The 20639-nt window shown below is 41.7% G+C and overlaps 1 protein-coding gene across 1 annotated transcript in view; it reads right to left on the bottom strand.

Annotated features, from left to right (window-relative positions):
- Nucleotides 1-20639, bottom strand: part of VTCN1 (V-set domain containing T cell activation inhibitor 1) — a 67667-nt gene that overhangs the window by 12077 nt on the left and 34951 nt on the right. The window contains exons 2-3 of the mRNA XM_054480702.1: nucleotides 14789-14853; nucleotides 1215-1562 (exon numbers count right to left, since the gene is read on the bottom strand). Coding sequence (XP_054336677.1) covers nucleotides 1215-1562; nucleotides 14789-14853 — 413 coding nt within the window. The remainder of the gene's footprint in view (nucleotides 1-1214; nucleotides 1563-14788; nucleotides 14854-20639) is intronic.

The raw sequence follows: 20639 nt of genomic DNA, 5'->3' as shown, positions 1-20639 counted from the left end.
GGGAGGGTTTCAAGCTCCACTTTTTGGAGGGAAGAGATCTAAATAAATTATTTGGAATTCATCTGTAAGGGGAATTTGTTTCATATCCCTCATTTATTTAAATAAGTATGAAGTCATATGTATTTATTCTATACCTTTGAGTAATAATTCAATACTATGTTATTTTGTTGCTTAAATTGTTCCAGCTTTGCCATTGGAAGCTCTTTCAGTTGGCTCCAGTATCCCTTTGACATGACCCCATTTTAAGATGAAGAAACTGAGGCTCAGAGAGATTGCTTTGCCCCGACCACTGTACTTACACAGGTCTGATTCTAGATCTCAGCTTCGAATCATTGCATATACATGTTATGAGGTGTGCAAGAAAGACCTGTGCATACTAGTTCAGGCTGGAAAGGTCCGGTTTCTGCCCACCCTTCAAGGCTCCCCTCAAATGCCAGCTTCTCCAGGGGGCTTTCCTATCCCTTCCCTCCTATGCATTTGAGCGGGATCTCTCTCTTCCTCTCAATCACTCCATTTATATTTCTCTTAAAGCATTTGATACACTTTACTAATTATTATCATTTACAGACTTTTATTATCTCTGTCCTTACCCCTAACTCTGTGAGATCTATACTATGAGCTCTGCAAGGGGAGGGGGAATCTGTTTAATCATCTTTGTACTCCTCACAGTACCTGAGTCCCTTGTATATAAATTCAGAAAACATATGTTAAATTGGGTTGGCAACAAAGGGTGGATTTCATTGTTGCAGGGGAAGGGGAATTAATGAGTTTATAGGACAATGTTGTTTTCGTTTTGGTTAGTTCCCTTTGAACTTCTAAAATGCACCCACTGTCATGAGTCTCTGAAGATACTGATTTCAGGATTGGGCTTGGATCTACTTAGCATGGAAATGTCCCAGGCTAGGCTGCTCTTATTAGCTGTACCAGGGGCTACCACAAAAGAGACTACATTTATTTTGTTGAATAGAGAACACACCTGGAAATTCTGAAGCAGCAAGAACCCAGAATAAAAGATTTTTAAGGCCTCTCTTATAGTTGGCTACTTTTGGGGTTGGTGTGGGTCTTGGCCATAAAATGGCAAAAATAGCTGTTAGCAGAATTGGGAGCGTCATTGTCTGATATTGGTCACAACATGATATTTCATAAGCAACTCATAATCTTTAGCCTCAAATACTTCTGGTGCTTTAAAAAATCTCTCTCCAAAAGTAACTCACCTCCAGTTTTATACTCAAGGTTAGCATTCCCCTTGCCTTTAGAAGTGATGATATAACATTTGTAGGTGCCAGCATCTGTGAGTTGCACGTTTTTCAGCCGCAAAGAGGCATTGCCGACTATCACTTGATCAGCAAACACTGCTGTCCGGCCTCTGAACATTTCATCCTGCTCCGACAGCTCATCTTTGCCTTCTTTGAACTCATGGACCAAGCCTAAAACACCTTCCTTCAGCCATTGTATCACGATATCAGAAAGTTTGATGTCAGGTTCAAAAGTGCAGCTCAGGATTCCATCCTCCCCAATGTTCCCAGCTGAGGCGACAGTAGTGACTGTGATGGAGTGTCTCCCTGCAGTTCAGGAAGCAAAGATCAATGCTAAGGGAAGCCTTGGAACTTCTACAACCAAACCCTTCATTGCTGAAAGCCAGACAGAGACTTCTGTGATAAATTAAAAATATAGAAGAACATGAGAGGCAATAAGAAGACAAGAAGAGAAAGAGCAGGAAGACAATCATTTTGATATATATATATATATAGCAGATCTGTCATATATAACGGCTTATGTAAGACCAAGTAACCCAAACCTTGAGAACACATTGGATTTGGGGTTTGAAGATGAAAATTCAAGTCTTGGCTTTGTCACTTAATAGCCATGTAACCTTCAATAAGTCATGTAACCTCCTTGGATCTTAGAAAATTGGAGGTAACAATGTCTGTCTTACCTACTATATTAGTCCATTTTCATGCTGCTGATAAAGACACACCTGAGACTGGGAAGAAAGAGGTTTAATTGGACTTACAGTTCCACATGGCTGGGGAGGCCTCAGAATCATGGAGGGAGGCAAAAGGCGCTTGTTACATGGTGGTGGCAAGAGAAAAATGAGAAAGATGCAAAAGCGGAAACCCCCGATAAAACCATAAGATCGCATTAGACTTACTCACTACCACAAGAACAGTATAGGGAAACTGCCCCCATGATTCAAATTATCTCCCCCTGGGTCCCTCCCACAACACATGGGAATTATGAGAACACATGGGAATAATTCAAGATGAGATTTGGGTGGGGACACAGCCAAACCATATCATTCCATCCCTGGCCCCTCCAAATCTCATGTTCTCACATTTCAAAACCAATCATGCCTTCCCAACTGTCCCCCAAAGTCTTAACTCATTTCAGCATTAACTCAAAAGTCCACAGTCCAAAGTCACATCTGAGGCAAGGCAAGTCCCTTTCACCTATAATCTTGTAAAATCAAAATCAAGCTAGTTACTTCCTAGATACAATGGAGATACAGGTATTGGGTAAATACAGTCATTCCAAATGGGAGAAATTGGCCAAAACAAAGTAGTTACAGGACCTATGCAAGTCCAAAATTTTAAAGGTCCAAAATGATCTCCTTTGACTCCAGGTCTCACATCCAGGTCATGCTGATGCAAGAGGTGGGTTCCCATGGTCTAGGGCAGCTCCACCCGTGTGGCTTTGCAGGGTGCAGCCTCCCTCCCAGCTGCTTTCATAGGCTGGCATTGAGTGTCTGTTGCTTTTCCAGAAGAGCAGTGCAAGCTGTCAGTGGATCTACCATTCTGTGTTCTGGAGGACGGTGGCTCTCTTCTCACAGGTCCACTAAGTGGTGTCCCAGGGGGGACTTTGTGTTGGGGCTCCGACCCCATATTTTCCTTCTGCACTGCCCTAGCAGAAGTTCTCCATGAGAGCCCCACTCCTGCAGCAATCTTCTGCCTGGGCATCCAGGCATTTCCAGACATCTTCTGAAATCTAGGTGGAGGTTTCCAAACCCCAATTCCTGACTTCTGTGCACTCACAAGCTCAACACCACATAGAAGCTGCCAAGACTTGGGGTTTGCACCCTCTGAAGCCATGGCCCAAGACCCTTTTGGGCACAGCTGGAGCAGCTGGGATACAGGGAACCAAGTCCCTAGGCTGCACACAGCAGGGGGACCCTGGGCCCGGCCCACAAAACTATTTTCTCCTAGGCCCCCAGGCCTGTGATGGGAGGGGCAGCCATGAAGACCTCTGACATACGCTGGAGACATTTTCCCCATTGTCTTGGGGATTAACATTCAGCTCCTCATTACTTACGCAAATTTCTGCAGCCAGCTTGAATTTCCCCTCAGAAAATGGGTTTTTCTTTTCTTTCACATTGTCAGGCTACAAATTTTCCAAACTTTTAGGCTCTGCTTCCCTTATAAAACTGAATACCTTTAACATCACCCAAGTTACCTCTTGAATGCTTTGCTGCTTAGAAATTTCTTCCACCAGATACCCCAAATCATCTCTCTCAAGTTCAAAGTTCCACAAATCTCAAGGTCAGGGGCAAAACATAACAAGAGTCACCTTTGCTCCAGTTCTCAACAGGTTCCTCATCTCCATCTGAGACCACTTCAGTCTGGACCTTATTGTCCATATCACTATCAGGCTTTTGGTCAAAGCCATTCAACAAGTCTCTAGGAAGTTCCAAAATTTCCCACATTTTCCTGTCTTGTTCTGAGCTCTCCAAACTGTTTCAACCTCTGCCTGTTACCCAGTTCCAAAGTTGCTTCCATATTTTTGGGTATCTTTTCAGCAGTGCCCCACTCTACTGGTACCAATTTACTGTATTAGTCCACTTTCATGCTGCTGATAAAGAAATACCCAAGACTTGGAAGAAAAAGAGGTTTAATTGAACTTAACAGTTTCACATGGCTGGGGAGGCCTCAGAGTCATGGTGGGAGGTGAAAGGCACTTCTTACATGGCAGTGGCAAGAGAAAATGAGAAAGATGCAAAAGCGGAAACCCCTGATAAAACCATAAGATCTTGTGAGACTTATTTACTACCATGAGAACAGTATGGGGGTAACCACCCCCATGATTCAAATTATCTCCCACCAGGTCCCTCCCACAACACTGGGGAATTATGGGAGTATAATTTAAGATGAGATTTGGGTGGGGACACAGAGCCAAACTATATCACCTACTTTAAAGGTTTTTTGTGAGGATCAAATCAAATGGATATTAACCTGATTTGCAAACTGTAATTACACATATAAGGTATTGTTTTTCTCAGTTAACCAGAAGTGGCAGAGAAGTGAAATCTCATGTTAACTAAATGTGGCTAGTCATTCTGAAGAATGCTGAACTCTAAAGTGCTGTAACTTTTATTTCTATTTGAATGATGAAGAAACTAAGGCATTGAGAAAATAAGTGATTTGATCAAGTTTACAGTGCTAGCTATAGCATAATGAAGAACTGTATTTAATTCCGTTGATTTTTGGTTTAAAATGAAAGCCACCCTCTCCTCTCCAGACATACCACCAGTAGAAATATTAATTATGTGCCAGCTGTATCCAACTGCTTCTTCCTCACATGGCCAGCCTACAACCTACCCAGTCAAGGAAGGATCAATCAGCTATTCATTGTACACGGGGGGCTGCTGACTGAGGACACCTATTGGGGTGATTTAATTAACTGAATCTTCTTGAGAGGCTCTTTCTGTGGCTTGGATATGAAACTAAGGGCAGATGGCCTTGGAGCCCAAGAGGAGAGTGGAGGAGACACAAAGAAGTATGGGGGAGAGAGCGTGGGAGAGAAAAATGGAAAGAGTCTTCAATCCCCAGAGCTGTCTTGGATCCTGGGGTGTTCAGGTCTAGTTCCTGTCCTAATTTCTGCACATCCTTTAAACAACACCTGATATTAAAGGGGCCTGCTCAAGTCTCTCTTTCTTACAGCCAAAAAAGCCCAACATAACGGGTCCTGAGCACTTCTTAACTGGACTTTTCAGCTTCTTTATTGGTATTTCTACCTTTCATCTTTGCCTCCATCCAATCCATTTTACATGCATTAATCCTACAGGTAGGCCTTCTTACAGTACAATTTGAACATGTCTCTTTCCTAATCACTCATCTTTAATGGTTCCTAAGAGCTGTGGAATGGATTTGAGATTTTCCAGCCTGGACTTCAAAGCCAAACATAGTAAATGCTCCATACATATTAGGCCTTATTGCTGTCTTTGCAGCCTTATCTCCAACTACATCCTTTCATAGTCCATTCTGTCTATCTGTATCAAATTATTTGTTGATTTTCTGCCTTAAATAAAAAACACAAAGCAGATGTGTTTGTTGTTGTTGTTGTTGTTTTAATGTGAAAGGTAAACATTATCAACATAAGGATATCCTTGGCTCTTCTCCTCTTCTAGCCTATTAGGGGTTGGAATTATCTCATTGACTCCTAGACCTCTACAAAGTAAATGAGGGTAATGAATGAGGAAGAGAACTGGAGAAGCTAATCTAGATGGATTTGCAGCAGAAAGAACAGAAGGCTACTGATGGAAGAAAAATTATAGCTAGAAAAGGAGGAAGAGGAGACAAAAACAAGTACATAGCCTGGTTTGGAAGGATGTTTTGGAGGCTTGAGAGTGTGAGAAGAGAGACTTTGGAAGCAGCTGCCATGCATGGCCATTCCTGTGGGAGATCTGGGAGAGGAATTATGAAAGAGGACAAAATGAAGTTTTTGCTGTGTAATAAGAACACAACACACCTCCATTCCTTGCATTGGTATTTTCTTGAACATTGATTTAAAGATTCAGTTTGCTTTTCAAGTATTGTTACTTAAAGAATGATATCCAAGGCATTCCAGGCTAGCATGGGTTATACAATGACACTATGCACCTTCACACCCCTGTTCATCTTATACCTATTAATTCATAGCTCACACTTCTTTATCACCAGTTATGCAAATTCTACTTATATTCAAAGTCTGTTCAGATGGCAGCCCTCCCATGAAACCTTCTTTTAATTCACCAAAGGAAAAATTAGTAGATTCTCTCTTTACTTTCCTGTAACTTTTTTTTTTTTGGCCTTTATTATAGCAGCTGTCTCCCTCTACCTGGTCTCTAGTCTATCTCTGGAACTAGTTTGTGAGCTTTTCAAGAGCAGAAACTGTCTTAATCCTATCTGTAAGTCCCGTAGTGCCTAGAGCTATGTTTCTGCAGAGAAAAATAATGTTTGCTGAGTTTATGAATAAATGAATAAATAAATGGAAATCAGTAGAAATCAAAGCATTGTTTGAGATAGGCTAAAATTATTGTAGGAGTAAGGGATGTTTGGCAGGATTACCACATCTAAATTTTGGGGATATGTGATCCAATGAAAAGGAAGGCAATAAAAATACTGAGAGGTTCACAATAAAATCATGAATCAAATACAACTATGTTAGAGCAAGGGTAAATTTGATGGTTGTTGATAAAGTGCCATTAAAGTTGAATTGAAAAATTACTTCTTAGAAAAAATACATGATTAGCACAGCTAATGGAGAGAATGAAATGGTAACAACATACCTTAGTTCAGTAATTGTATTACTGAATTAATTTTAATATGTTGGCCTTGAGCTCACAGGTAGGGAATCCATTGAAATATCTCCCAGAGAAGTTAATCATTAAAAGTAGGCAGCTGTGGAATGCCCCAGGGACCTGCTGCAGGTTCTAGTCATTTAAGGTTGCATTAATGATGTGGCAGATGGAATGAGTGTAATGTTGATTAAATCCCCTCCACCCCAATGTCAAATAAAGAAGAGAAATAAGAGCCAGTGAGAACTTAAAAAAACCTCCACCCCAATGTCAAATAAAGAAGAGAAATAAGAGCCAGTGAGAACTTAAAAAAACCACAGGGACCTGGCCATTGCTTTGCACCCAGAAAGCAGTCAATAAAATACTTGTTTGTTAAGTGAATAAATGATTGTTAAAAGTGATAAAATTTAATTTGCAAGCAACCACATGTAAATATTACTTCTCACAAGAAAAGAAACTATTCAGACTTGCAAACAAACATAGGCTCAAGGAGGATTATGCCGTTTGGCCTCGTATGACTCTCCAGGCCTATTGACCACCAGAGATTCTTTTTTTTTATTTTTTGGAGACAGAGACTCACTCCACCAGAGATTCTTGTGTGACTTGTTGAGTCAAAGGACAAAAGGGCCCCATGGAGATGGGCTAGAGGCAGGTACCTATTGATAGAGAATTCTATTAAATGGACACAGATTTTAAGCATTTCATTTACCTCTAAGATTTCATTAAACCCCTTTAAAATTGGAAGACTGAGCCACTTACTGAAAATTAATTATCCAGCTTGTGAGGGCTAATTACTACCACAGCTCCTGTCTGCATGAGGAAAGTGGGGCTGTTAAAGCAGGGGCAAGACGAAACCTGAGCAGCTCTGAGTTCACACGGGGGGAGTACTATTCAATCAGCGCTCCGTTGTAGGAGCAGGAATATCTTGAAGTGGGGGTATAGGTAACACAAGGCAAGGATTCTTTACAGAAACTATGATGCTGGGGCAGCCTACAGCACTGGATAAAACCTGGAAAATGAGCTGTCCTTTGAAATGACTCAGAAAGACAAGTTCGTACATTCCAGTAGCATAGCGAGCATGCTAGATGTCTTCAGCAGATGGTCATCAGCATCTGCTAAAACTCAGCTGTCCAGATGGGCACCACAGTACATGGCTTACAAGGTCGAAATGCAAAGTTTAACCTTGGGGTCAAACCTGTGAGTGTCACTCCTGCCAAAGAAGATGGTGGGGTTGGGAGAACAGTTCCTTCTGTGAGAAGAAATTTAAAAGGACACTGGGCCAGGCCAGATACGGGAAGAATGTAGGAAAGCAGCAGAACATGGTGTTTGAGAACATGGCACAGGTACAGGCTGCCTGGGTTGAAGTCCCAGCTCTGCCACTTATTGGATATGTGACCTTGGTCAAGTTTTCTAACCCTTTATTTCATCATTTTTTCAAATCTGTAAAATGGGGATGCTCCCTTAGAGGGTTCCTGAAAGGACTTAATGATACAATGCAGGTAAAGTGCTAAATATAGTACCTGAATTGCCACATGCTAAACCTTAAATCAGTATTGATACTGATAACTAACTACAATCATTTGGAAAGATTGCAGATGAGAGCCCCAGGAGGTAAGGAAAACATCATTTCACTAAATGTTTGCTTACAGTGACTCATTCTAAGCTGCGAGAGAGTAAGAATGACCATTATACCCATTTATGGATGAGGATAGAGACTCCATGAGGTTAAATGGCTTGCCGAATGCCTTGGATCTAGCTGTTAGTAGAGTCAGGGTCAAACACAACCTGGTCTGGCCCTGAACCTATGCCCTTTCTACCATAATTTGCTGATACCCAGGGCCAGATTGAGACATGTAGAGTGCCAATCCAATAAGAAGATATCCCTACTTCACTTAAAAATCAAAACAATTAAAAACCACAAAATAAGTGTAAGAAAGGCCCATAGCTGTTTATTTTCTCAGATGACTCGAAGTTTTTTTTGGACAGATCAAATATTTGCTAAATAAACTGTGCAATGTTTCCATTTTGGTGTCATCGGCATACACCTAGTTGGTTTATCAGTGTCTGAAGCTGGAGCATTATTGTAGTGTGATGGGTCACTCACCAGGTTATTTAAAGGTGTATGTCTGCTGCTTGAACCCCAACAGCTGGGTGGTGAGCCAAGGCCTTGGTGCCCAGCTGAGGAGCAGATGTCCCTGAGAACCTAAACATCCCAGGGAGTATCTGAGAACACACCAAGAGAAACAGTCTCATTGCAAACACACAGCAGGCAAAGAGCCAGAAAACCAGCTTAAAAGCAGCTTAGACATGGGCGATGGCACAGATCTCTAGGGCTGTCTTGCTGCCACCCAGAAGTGCCCTGTATGTAAGTGCTAATAAACTCATTTACTCACCAAACTGGACTTGTCTAAGTCATTCTTTGGTCTTTCAACAGCTTCCCAGTTCTGGCAGCGGGGTCGGGGTTGCGGGGGGCGATACAGGACACATGTTACAGTTTCAGGTTTTGCTTGTAACAATTATCAGGAGGCAGCATCCTGTGGCTTCAAAGGAAGCCTTTCCTGGTTGACCAGGAAATTGTGCAGTTCCTAGGAGGTGCTATATGAATGCGTTAATAATAGCAAATTTTTACTAAAAGCATTGATGGCATCAATATAAATAACAATGGCAGCTGTTTATCACACACAGGTGTGTGAGTGAACGCTCCTTTAATTCTCACAATGACCCTACCTATTTTACCAATGAGGAAACGTTTAAGTTGTATCCCAAAGGATATACAGTTAGTGTGAGCCCTGAGATTGGAATGGCTCTGATTCTGAGATTCTTCCATTATACAGAGCCGTTCAAAGTCAGAGAGTGCGTGATAGCGCAGGGACTGGGCTGGGTATGGTTAGGGGCCTTTCCATCACGTCTTCTTCCTTCTCGGAGGCTTAGCCACAAGGGCTGTCCTTTAACCAGGGCCTGATTGGAACCCCTCAACCTCTCTTTCAAATGGTCCACCGCAAATGCATTTTATGTTTTATGGGGTTTTTATTTAGAATTTGTAAGGAGCAGGATGGCTATGAGAAGGTGGCATATACAGCATGAGGAGAGTTACAAAGAAATAGAATTTCTTTCTGTATTGGGGAAAAGTTTTACATTTTCAAAAGCTGTGGTCTCAGGAATCGTGCCTGCAAGGCAAACCATAAAACACCCTTCTCCACTACAACTCTGTGTGAACGTTGTCATTGGTATGGGGTAATGGGTAGGAGTGTAGGTTCGGGAAGCAAATTCCCAAGGCTTGAAATACAGCCATGCTCACTTGCTGACTGTTGTGCGTCCTTCCACATATTTCTCATCTCATCATAGTAATAACACCTACCTCCTATTTGTTGTGTGTAGTAAGGCAAATCATGCATGCAAAGTTATTTAGTACAGCGAAGTGCATGAAGAAAGGATTCAAATGATATTATCATCATGATAAAGTTTAGATATTTGTCTTCACCCAAATCTCACGTTGAAATATAATCCCCAATGTTGGAGGAGGGGCCTGGTGGGAAGTGCGTGGGTCATGGGGGCAGATCCCTTATAAATGGCTTGGGCCATCCCCTTGGTGATAAGTGAGCTCTCAGGCCCTGAGTTCACATGAGATCTGGTCGTTTAAACTTATGTGGCACCTCCCCACCACTCTCTCTCCCTCTTGCTCCTGCTTTCGACATATGACATGTCTGTTTCCCCTCGCCGTCCATCATGACTGAAAGCTCCCTGAGGCTTCACCAGAAGCCGGGCAGATGCCAGCACCATACTTCCTGTAAAGCCTGCAGAATGGTGAGCCAGTTAAACTTCTTTTCTTTATAAATTACCCAGTCTCAGGAATTTCTTTATAGCAGTGCAAGAACAGCCTAATACATATCATCATCTGCTTAATGCTATTTGCTTAATTTCAATGTCTTATATATTAAACCAGCTAATATTTTATTGAATTCATTTAAAGTGTGATAATATGATCTCTGATAAAGGTTATAGTCCTTTTAATAGAGGCAACTGAAAAAATCCAACTAAACAGTATTAAACTAACAAACTGCCCATTTTATCCAAATAACCAGCTGTCACCCTGTGAAATGGGAAGGAGGCAGAACACCTTTTTATTGGCAGTAGTAGAGTTTTAAATTTTTGATGGTACATTACTGGATTGAGTAGACTATTACTTCCATCTATTCACACCTCCATGCATCCATCCAACTGTCCATTCAAAACGCACTTATGGAGCACCCTGTGCATTAAAGGAACTGAGTTCAGTTCTTGAGGTGGCTGTCGCTATGCAACAAGAAAAGACATAAGTAGCAAACCTGCTGACTAACACAGGGAAGTTATGATATTGTGAAAATTCTTGCTAGGGTAGTCAACACCACTAACAACCAAAAGATAAACAACTCTCTAAGAGTTCTGATGCAAAGCCAGTGAGCCTTAGGTCCAAGAAAGTTTAGTCATCAAGATTTAGAGTGACAAATAAATACTAGGGTTTTAATTGAAGGTGATGTATAAGATCAGGAATAGGGTAAATTATAATGAACAGTTAAGCCTTAGTGGCGTGGCACGGTGGCTCACACCTGTAATCCCAGCACTTTGGAAGGCCAAGGCAGGCGGATCACAAGGTCAGGAGATCTAGACCATCCTGGCTAAACATGGTGAAACCCTGTCTCTACTAAAAATACAAAAAATTAGCCAGGTGTGGTGGTGTGTGCCTGTAATCCCAGCTACTCTGTCTCAAAAAAAAAAAAAAGAAAAAAGAAAAAGAAAAAAAGAATTAAGCCTTAGTGAGGAAGGTACCAAAATGTACTTTAGCATTACTATCTTTAAAAGTTATTCCAAAATATTTGGTTTATCGGTCTATATTTTATTTCCTTATAAAGACTATATATGTAAATCAGAGAGCAGTGGCTCACACCTGTAATCCCAGCACTGTGGGAGGCCGAGGTGGGAGGATCACTTGAGGTCAGGAGTTCGAGACCAGCCTGGCTAACATGGCAAAATCCCATCTCTACTAAAAGTACAAAAAATTTGCCAGGTGTGGTGGTGCGCATCTGTAATCCCAGCTACTCAGGAGACTGAGGCAGAAGAATCACCTGAAGCTGGGAGGCAGAGGCTGCAGTGAGCCAAGATTATGCCACTGTACTCCAGCCTGAGCAACAGAGCAAGACTCTGTCTCAAAAAAAAAAGAATGTATATGTATATAAACATAAAATGTATATATACAGACATGACATTAAAACATAAAATGTATATATACATACATGACATTATACACATTTTATGTTTATATATATACATTTACAAATGTTTTTGTATGTCTGTATTGAAGTATACAAACATAAAAATCCACACATCATAACTGTACAGCTTGAAGAATGATTATAACTTTATTCCATGTAACCATTATCACAACAAGAAAGAGAACCTTACTGCCCTCCCAGCAGTGCCCTCATGCCCCTCCTCGCTGCTACCTGCTTACTTGTCCCCAAAGGTAATAAGAACCATTATTCTACCTTTGACCAGCAGAGATCCATTTGCCTGTTTTTGAACTTCATATGCATAGAATCATACAGAACTTACTCTTTTGTGCTCTTCTGTTGTTCCACATTATGTTTTGCATATGAAAATGTACTCAGTCTCTGTCACCAGGAAACAGAAATTAAAACCACAAAATTCCACAACACCCAGTATTGGTGAGGGTGTGGAGAGCTCGATCTCTCATGCATTGCTGGTGAAGAGTAGATTGGCTCATTACTTTGGAAACCTGAATGGCAGTATCTACTAAAAGCTATTTATTGGCCTTTTGGACATACTCCTTGTGAGCTGCTTTTTTAAGCACTCACACGCCTTGCGAGCTGCTTTATTTTGAGACATTGGAAAAAGAATTGAAAGATGGCCAAATAAAGCAGGAAGAGGAATATTAATAAAGATAAAAGCCAAAATTAGTAAAATAGGAATACAGATCAGAGAAAATATAAATAAGCTAAAAGCTGGTTCTTTCAAAACTATTATAAAGCTAACAACACCTTATAAATCTATTTTAGTATATGAGAGAGAGAGAAAGAGCAGAAGAAAGAAAAAGAGAAGGAGAGAAGAATAGAAAGAAACAAAGAGAGACAAAAAAACCGAGATTATGAACAGTAAAAGACATAAATTAACATAGGAAATCAATATTAGAATGAAACAGGCTAGTGAATTCAGAAACAGATCAGAAATAGAAACATAGGAAATCAATATTAGAATGAAATAGGCTAGTGAATTCAGAAACTTGGTTGAGAGAAAACAACCAAGATTATGAACAGGAAAAGAAATAAATTAACATAGAAAATCAATATTAGAATGAAACAGGCTAGTGAATTCAGAAACAGATCCCCACACATTTGGATACGTGATTTATGACCATGATGGTACTGAAGGGAAGTGGGGGAAGGACAGTGTGTTCAGTAACGGTGCTGGGTTTATTGGATACCATAAGGAAAAAACGAATCTTGACCCCTCTCTTGTACTGCATATAAAATTAACTTGAGATGGTTTGCAGATATAAATGTATAAATGTGAAAGACAAAACAATAAAGCTTCTACAAGATAATCTAGAAGAACATCTTCGTGACCTTGGAATAGGCAAAGATTTCTTAAACGGGTTACAAAAAGCTCCAAGTATAAAGAAAAGGATCAATAAAAATTAAAATTAAGAACTTTTGCTCATCATTAAGAGAGTAAACATCATCAAGAGAGTAAAAAAGCAAAGTGTAGAGTAGAAGAGATTTGGTGATACCTGTAACTAGTTTGCATCTATGATATGCAAGGAGTTACCTACAAATCAAAAAGAGAAAGACAAATACCCCAATAGAAAAAAATGAATGAAAGATAAAATATACATGTTATTTTTTTTTTTATTTTTAATGTAGAGACAGGGTCTCTTTTTGTTGCCCAGGCTGGTCTTGAACTCTGGCCTTAAGCAGTATTCCCACCTCAGCCTCCCATAGTGCTGGGATTATAGGCGTGAACCACCACAACTGGCCTAAAATATATATGATTGATGACAAAGAAAGTGGGGAAGGGATGAATGTCTTTTCTAGCAAACACAACTCTAGCAAGTTTTCTTAGCTTCGACTTTGTGACAGTATTGAGTGGCAGCATGTCTACACTGGAGAAGCATGGCAGAAATGCCACTGGAATATAGAAAATAAAGTTACGGAGCTTTGGTCACAGACTGAGTTAAAATGAATGTGTTGGACTGAGTCAGGTGGTTTATGAAAAAAAGAGCAGACAGTTTGCCTCAGAGAAGAAAGCTGCCAGCCTTAACTCATTCAGTGTCAAAATTAAAGCAGCATCCATAAAAGATGCTTCAGAGGAGTGGCCTATGCAGAAGAGGAAAGTGAAGACTCTTCTGCAACTGACATTGACTAGCTACGTTCAGAAACTAACCATCTTTGCTACAGTGGTATCTGTTTCCTACATGGTACAGTAGTCATGACCAGTTGTCTCTTTATCTAAGACCCCTGTGTACAAAGACTTGATATTCTTTAACACTTCAGCTGAAGCTTCGTTACAAAGAAACCATCTACCCAGGCCAACCACTGACAGAATGGCTCAGAGGCAGCACATTACCTATGATCCCAGAATGACATCTTCAGCACTGACTGATAGATAGACTACTGATAAACATCTCATTTGATTATCTCAACTAACTGGTGATGTTGACAGTATCTCCCCACTCAAAAATGAGAAAACTTGCCTGGGCACGGTGGTTCAGGCCTGTAATCCCAGCACTTTGGGAGGCCGAGGCAGGTGGATTGCTTGAGCTCAGGAGTTTGAGACCAGCCTGAGCAACATGGTGAAACCTCATCTCTACTAAAAATGAAAAAATTAGCCTGGCATGGTGGTGCACATGCCTGTAGTCCTAGCTACTTGGGAGGCTGAGGTGAGAGGATGGCTTGAACCCAGGAGGTGGAGGTTGCAGTAAGCTGAGATCATGCCACTGCACTCCAACCTGGGCAACAGAGCCAGACCCTGTCTCAAAATAAATAAATAAATAATAAAAAATGAGGACACTGAAGTCAAAGACTTAAATGGCTAATGTAGAGAGAGCACAAGAAGAAGAATGAATGCTATACTCTGAGGTTTTCTGGGTCCAAGCTCTGGGCTCTTTCCATGCTAACACACTGAGTGATTAGGAATTTAATGGTGAGGGGTGAATAGATTATAGTAATGCAAGAAATCACATACCTGAAATACCAAAGCCAATGATGAGTGCAATTGCTCCAGCCAGAATAATGATGATGCTAATTATGCTATGGGAAGAGAGAGAGAAACAGAAAATTACTTCTCCATTCCTCTTGATGTGCTGCTTTTCAACTGGGGTACAAATCTGTTGTGGATGAGTTACATAAAGCATCTCAACTTTTTCTTCCACATAAGCTTCTTCCTAGAAATGGGTACCTTAGAAAGGAATTTCAGCAATTCCATCTCCATCCCCCTGGGGCTCTGGAATCAATGAAAAGAGTGACACTTGCCTCTGACTGTGCCATTTACTGTCCTATTTCCAGATCAGGGAAGACCATATATGGAGACTGTTGGGGCAAGAATGATGAAAACACTTCTTTAATGCCAGGTGCCACTTGAGAAGGACTGGTCCTGTTCCCAGCCTACCCTGAGCATCACTGTCCACTCTCTTGTGTCATTTGTCTCCCTGTCTTATCTCCTTCCGTAGACCTTAAACTCCATTAACGACAATGGTCACATCTTCTTCACTTTGTACCCACTCACACCTCATCTACTGCACTCCGTAAGTCCTCAGTGGGAGTCTGTTTTCTCTTATTAAAAAAACAAAAACAAAAACATATTTACTACAGAAAGTTTAGAAAATATAAACAAGCAAAAATGAGACAAATAAATCACCTGTAATCCCATCATCTAAACACAACCACTGTGTTTTGATATAATCCTCACCAATTATTTTTTATTTTATTTTACCTTAAGTTCTGGGATACATGTGCAGAACGTGCAGGTTCGTTACATAGGTACACATGTGTCATGGTGGTTTGCTGCACCTATCAACCCGTCATCTAGGTTTTAAGACCTGCATGCATTATTTGTCCTAATGTTCTCCCTCCCCTTGCCCCCAACCCTCCTGACAGGCCTCAGTGTGTGATGTTCCCCTCCCTGTATCCATGTGTTCTCATTATTCAACTCCCATTTATGAGTGAGAACATGCGGTGTTTGGTTTTCTGTTCCTGTGTTAGTTTGCTGAGAATGATGGTTTCCAGCTTCATCCATGTTCCTGCAAAGGACATGAACTCATTCTTTTTTATGGCTGCATAGTATTCTATGGTGTATACATGCCACATTTTCTTTATCCAGCCTATCATTGATGGACATTTGGGTTGGTTCCAAGTCTTTGCTATTGTAAATAGTGCTGCAATAACCACATGTGTGCATGTATCTCTATAGTAGAATGATTTATAATCCTTTGAGTATATGCCCAGTAATGGGATTGCTGGGTCAAATGGTACTTCTGGTTCTAGATCCTTGAGGAATCACCACACTGTCTTCCACAATGGTTGAACTAATTTACACTCCCACCAACAGTGTAAAAGTGTTCGTATTTCTCCACAGCCTCGCCTGCATCTGTTGTTTCCTGACTTTTTAATTATCACCATTCTAACTGGTGGATCCTCACCAATTTTTAATGAACAGATTAACAAATGACACCTGGGAAACTAAATAAACAAATAAGGAAGTATTGCTTACATGTACTAAGTGCTAGAATTATATGGCAGACATGTTGTTCCAACCAAGCAGCATGTATAACTTATATCAATTATCCATTTAGTAACCTTAGGAGGAGAACAAATTTTATTGTCTCCATTTTATAGATGGGGAAGTGACACAGGGAGATTAAGCATCTTCCCTAAAGTCACACAGTTGGCAAGTGGCAGAGCACAGATTAGAATTTGTCTCTTAAATCTGTACTCAACTCCCTCCAAGTGCACCAAGGGTAGGAGCTCACCGATGGGGCGTGTCCCTTTTCCTTGCCAAGGGGAACAAGCACTCCATGAGGGGTCACCTGCTTTAGCTCGTGAGAGTGACTCAGGCAGAGCAGAAGGCACAGGTCAAAGTGGTTCCTGGGAAGCTCGCCCGTTGCTGCCTGTCCTGGCGCATACATCATCGGTCAGACGTCCTCAGCCGCCCTCTCACACAGCTGCCAATTCACACGCTCCCAACACCCACGCTGATGTTACTCAATAGGCAGGACAAAAGAAAGGCACAGGGAGGCAAAGAACGATGCTATAGAGAGAAAAATGAAACGCGGGGCTTTGCACTTTCTGCCCTGAATAGGCTCATTGTACCCAGCCTCCTATGGCTCAGGAATGGGCCCACCAGACAGAAACAACAGTTCCCCTGCAGGCCAAACCCTCATAAGGTGCAGCCACAAGGCAGCAAGTGAAGCTTTAAATAATAGGGCATCTGCTAAATTGATTCCAAGGGGAGACCACATTTGGCCACTGCTCCTCTTTTTCCACAACTCAGTGTAGCCTCAGTTCTTACTGGTCCAAGAGAGTGAGAACAGCTAGACAAAGTCATAGCGAGAGGCACCATCTGCTGTCTTTGACTACTGACACAGGCAGCCGACTTGTGTGTGGCCTAGGGTTTTCGTTTACTTTGGGTAAAATACTTCATCTCTCTGAGGCTCATTTTCTTTTTTTGTAAAATGGGAAATAGAGTAATTCCTGCTTTACCTATTATAAAGGTTGCATGTGTCCCCCCCAAAATTCACATGTTGAAATCCTAACCCCAAGTACCTCAGAGTGTGCCTTTACTTACTAATAGGGTCATTGTGAGAGGTGAAGCCAGCTGGACTTCCTGGGTGGAGTGGGGACTTGGAGAACTTTTCTGTCTAAAGGATTGTAAATGCACCAATCAGCACTCTGTAAAAATGCACCGATCAGCGCTCTGTATTTAGCTAAAGGATTGTAAACACACGGATCAGCACTCTGTAAAATGGACCAATCAGCAGGATGTGGGTGGGGCCAAATAAGGGAATAAAAGCTGGGCACCCCAGCCAGCAGTGGCAAACTCCTCAGGTCCCCTTGCATGCTGTGGAAGCTTTGTTCTTTCGCTCTTCACAGTAAATCTAACTGTTGCTCCCTCTTTGGGTTTGCACTACCTTTATGAGCTGTAACACTTGCCGTGAAGGTCCACAGCTTCATTCCTGAAGTCGGAGAGACCACGAACCCACCAGGAGGAACAAACAACTCCGGAACAAACAACTCCGGACGTGCCACCTTTAAGAGCTGTAACACTCACCGCGAGGTCAGCGGCTTCATTCTTGAAGTCAGCAAGACCATGAACCCACCAGAAGGAATAAATACCGGACACAATTGCAGATGTAATTAGTTAAGGTCATACTAGAGTAGGGTAGTGGTTAATTCCTAATCCAATATGGCTGGTGTCCTTATAAAAAGGGGAAATTTGGACACAGATGAACACACACACACACACACAACACCATGTAAAGATGAAAGTAGAGATCTACAACTGAAGGAACACCAAAGGTTGCCAGCAACACTCTAGAAGCTAGGAGAGAGATGCAATGGATTCTCTTTCACTGCTCTCACAGGTAACAAATCCTGCAGACATGTCCATCCTGGCCTCCAGCCTCTAGAGCTGTGAGACAATACATTTCCATTTCTAAGCCACCTGGTTTTCAGTACTTTGTTACAACAGCACTAGCAAACTAATACAAAAAGGTTGTTTCAGGATCAAATTAGACAATGATTGAGGCATTATTCAGAAAGGGCTATTCATACACTACTTTTTACTATAAATAAATTTTACGTATAAGCTATTGCTGTAAGTTTATTATTAAAAGCTGTGACTTTTACGGGAGGGGACCTGAACAGCGACACTGAACAGATACCTGGGCCCTTGCCAAGAAGAGGGGGACAATGGAAGTTGTTCATTTCAGCCAAAGCTCCTGAGCCCCTCCATCACACCAGGCCCACGTTTCTCTCACTGTGAAAACAGAACCCTGCCATCTGTCACCAAATTCCCTATCGGAGCAGGAATCACCTTGAGGTTTGTTCTGAACTAGTATTCCCTTGGGAAACAATTCAACATCCAGAGCCTTGGAAAGAGAAGCAGGAACTACCAGAGCAGCAAATTAATTCTTGTCTATTGCTTATTAATTTTTTAGAAAGATGAAAAAAATATTTCACTTCAGGGGTTCTTACATTGCTTTCTGATCTTTGCTTTCCCCTCAATGGTTTCCAATAACTATGCTGCAGGAAATTTTTAATGCAAAACTATGTCTTCTAACCACTGCATTGGGATTCACAGTGTACTTTTGGTACCCACTCATTACAAAAGGGCCCAAATAAAAATCAATGCTTTTGGAGGACTTGCTCATTCAGTAAACATTTATTAAGTACTTACTATGTGAAAGACATAGTGCTAGTCAATATGAAAGAAATGGAGAGATGATATAAACAAGGTCCCTGCCCTCAAGAAGCTTATAGTTAAACTGAGGTGACATACACACAAACCTGTGTAATAATCTGAGGCAGAATGTGATCAGGGCTTTAGTAAAGAAACGAACAGGCCAGGGGCGGTGACTCACGGTTGTAATCCCAGCACTTTAGGAGGCCGAGGCAGGCGGATTACCTGAGGTCAGGAGTTCAAGACCAGCCTGACCAACATGGTGAAACCCTGTCTCTACTAAAAATACAAAAATTAGCTGGGCATGGTGGCACGTGCCTGTAATCCCAGCTACTCGGGAGGCTGGGGCAGGAGAATTGCTTGAGCCCGGAAGGTGGAGATTGCAATGAGCCGAGGTCTAGGGAGGTAGGAAGAATTTAAACCCAGGGAAACAGATATTCAAAGTGCATTTCCATGAACAAATTTCAAAGAAAGTGAAGAGAAAGGCTTTATTCAGAAATATATTGAGCTGATCCATGCTGTTACACACTCTGTCCAAGGCAGAAACACACAGAAAAGGTATTATTTCTGCTGCACTGGGGGTGCAGGGGGTCAGGATCTAAGCATTGCACTTTAGTGCTCTGGGCTGTGGGCTGGGAAGGTGCTTTCAGAGGCTGCAGAACCCAGAGCCTTCCAGGTGAAGGAGCAGCTTTGCAGCCTGGAATTCTGTCCCCATTCCTGAGGAGGGCCTGGTTCCATTCCCTCGCATGCCTGCTTCAGCTGCTGCTGCCTTCTGCAGCACGTGAAAAAAATTGGGCCTTTGTTAAAACATATGCACATTCCTGAAAAGCCTCACATTCTGCGAAATTACACAATAAAGGTAACAGGCCTTATGGGGGAAAATAGGCTTAAAGGCAGAGCGCTCGAAACCTATGCGACTTTGTAATTAGTCTACTAACAGAAACAATAACTAGTACCTTGGGAGATAACTTAGACAGACAAGGCAGGCAGCTCAGTAGGTCCAGAAACTACTTCAGGGGATATAAAAAATGCACAGATATAATAAAATAAACACTCCCACTGCTGGGTGCTGTGAGCCGGCGTGGTCTCTGTGAAGGTGGGTGCAGTGGATGTGCAGCCTAGGACATGCAAGGTAGGATGTACTTCTCTGGAGAGGGAGCCCAGTGTGCAGATGTTCATTCAAAAAAATTCTTTTTCATAAAATAAAAATAGAACTGAAAGTCATGCTAAGCTTTTCCCACTGAAGTTCTCATTCTATTCTGCTATTTCAACTCTCCTTGCTTTGAAAGAAAAGGCATGTGAACCAACACAACGTCCATGTTGTCCTGCCGTCATTCCTGTTTTTCAACCACACATGAGCTCATCGATGCTATAGAAACATATACTGCAGCAGACAGGCTATATTACTGTATCACACACCAAAAAATAAACCAGAATAGAGATACCTATCTTTCTCTCTCTCTCTCTTTTTTTTTTTTTTTTTTTGAGATGGAGTTTCACTCTGTTGCCCAGGCTGGAGTGCGCTGGCATGATCTCAGTTCACTGCAACCTCCGCCTCCCAGGTTCAAGCGATTCTCTTGCCTCAGCTTCCTGAGTAGCTGGGATTACAGGCACGTGCCACCACGCCCGGCTAATTTTT

Source organism: Pongo pygmaeus, chromosome 1, assembly GCF_028885625.2.
Source record: "Pongo pygmaeus isolate AG05252 chromosome 1, NHGRI_mPonPyg2-v2.0_pri, whole genome shotgun sequence".
NCBI lineage: Eukaryota > Metazoa > Chordata > Mammalia > Primates > Hominidae > Pongo > Pongo pygmaeus.
Note: the sequence above shows the minus strand (reverse complement) of the source record. Positions and strands in the feature narration are given on the sequence as shown.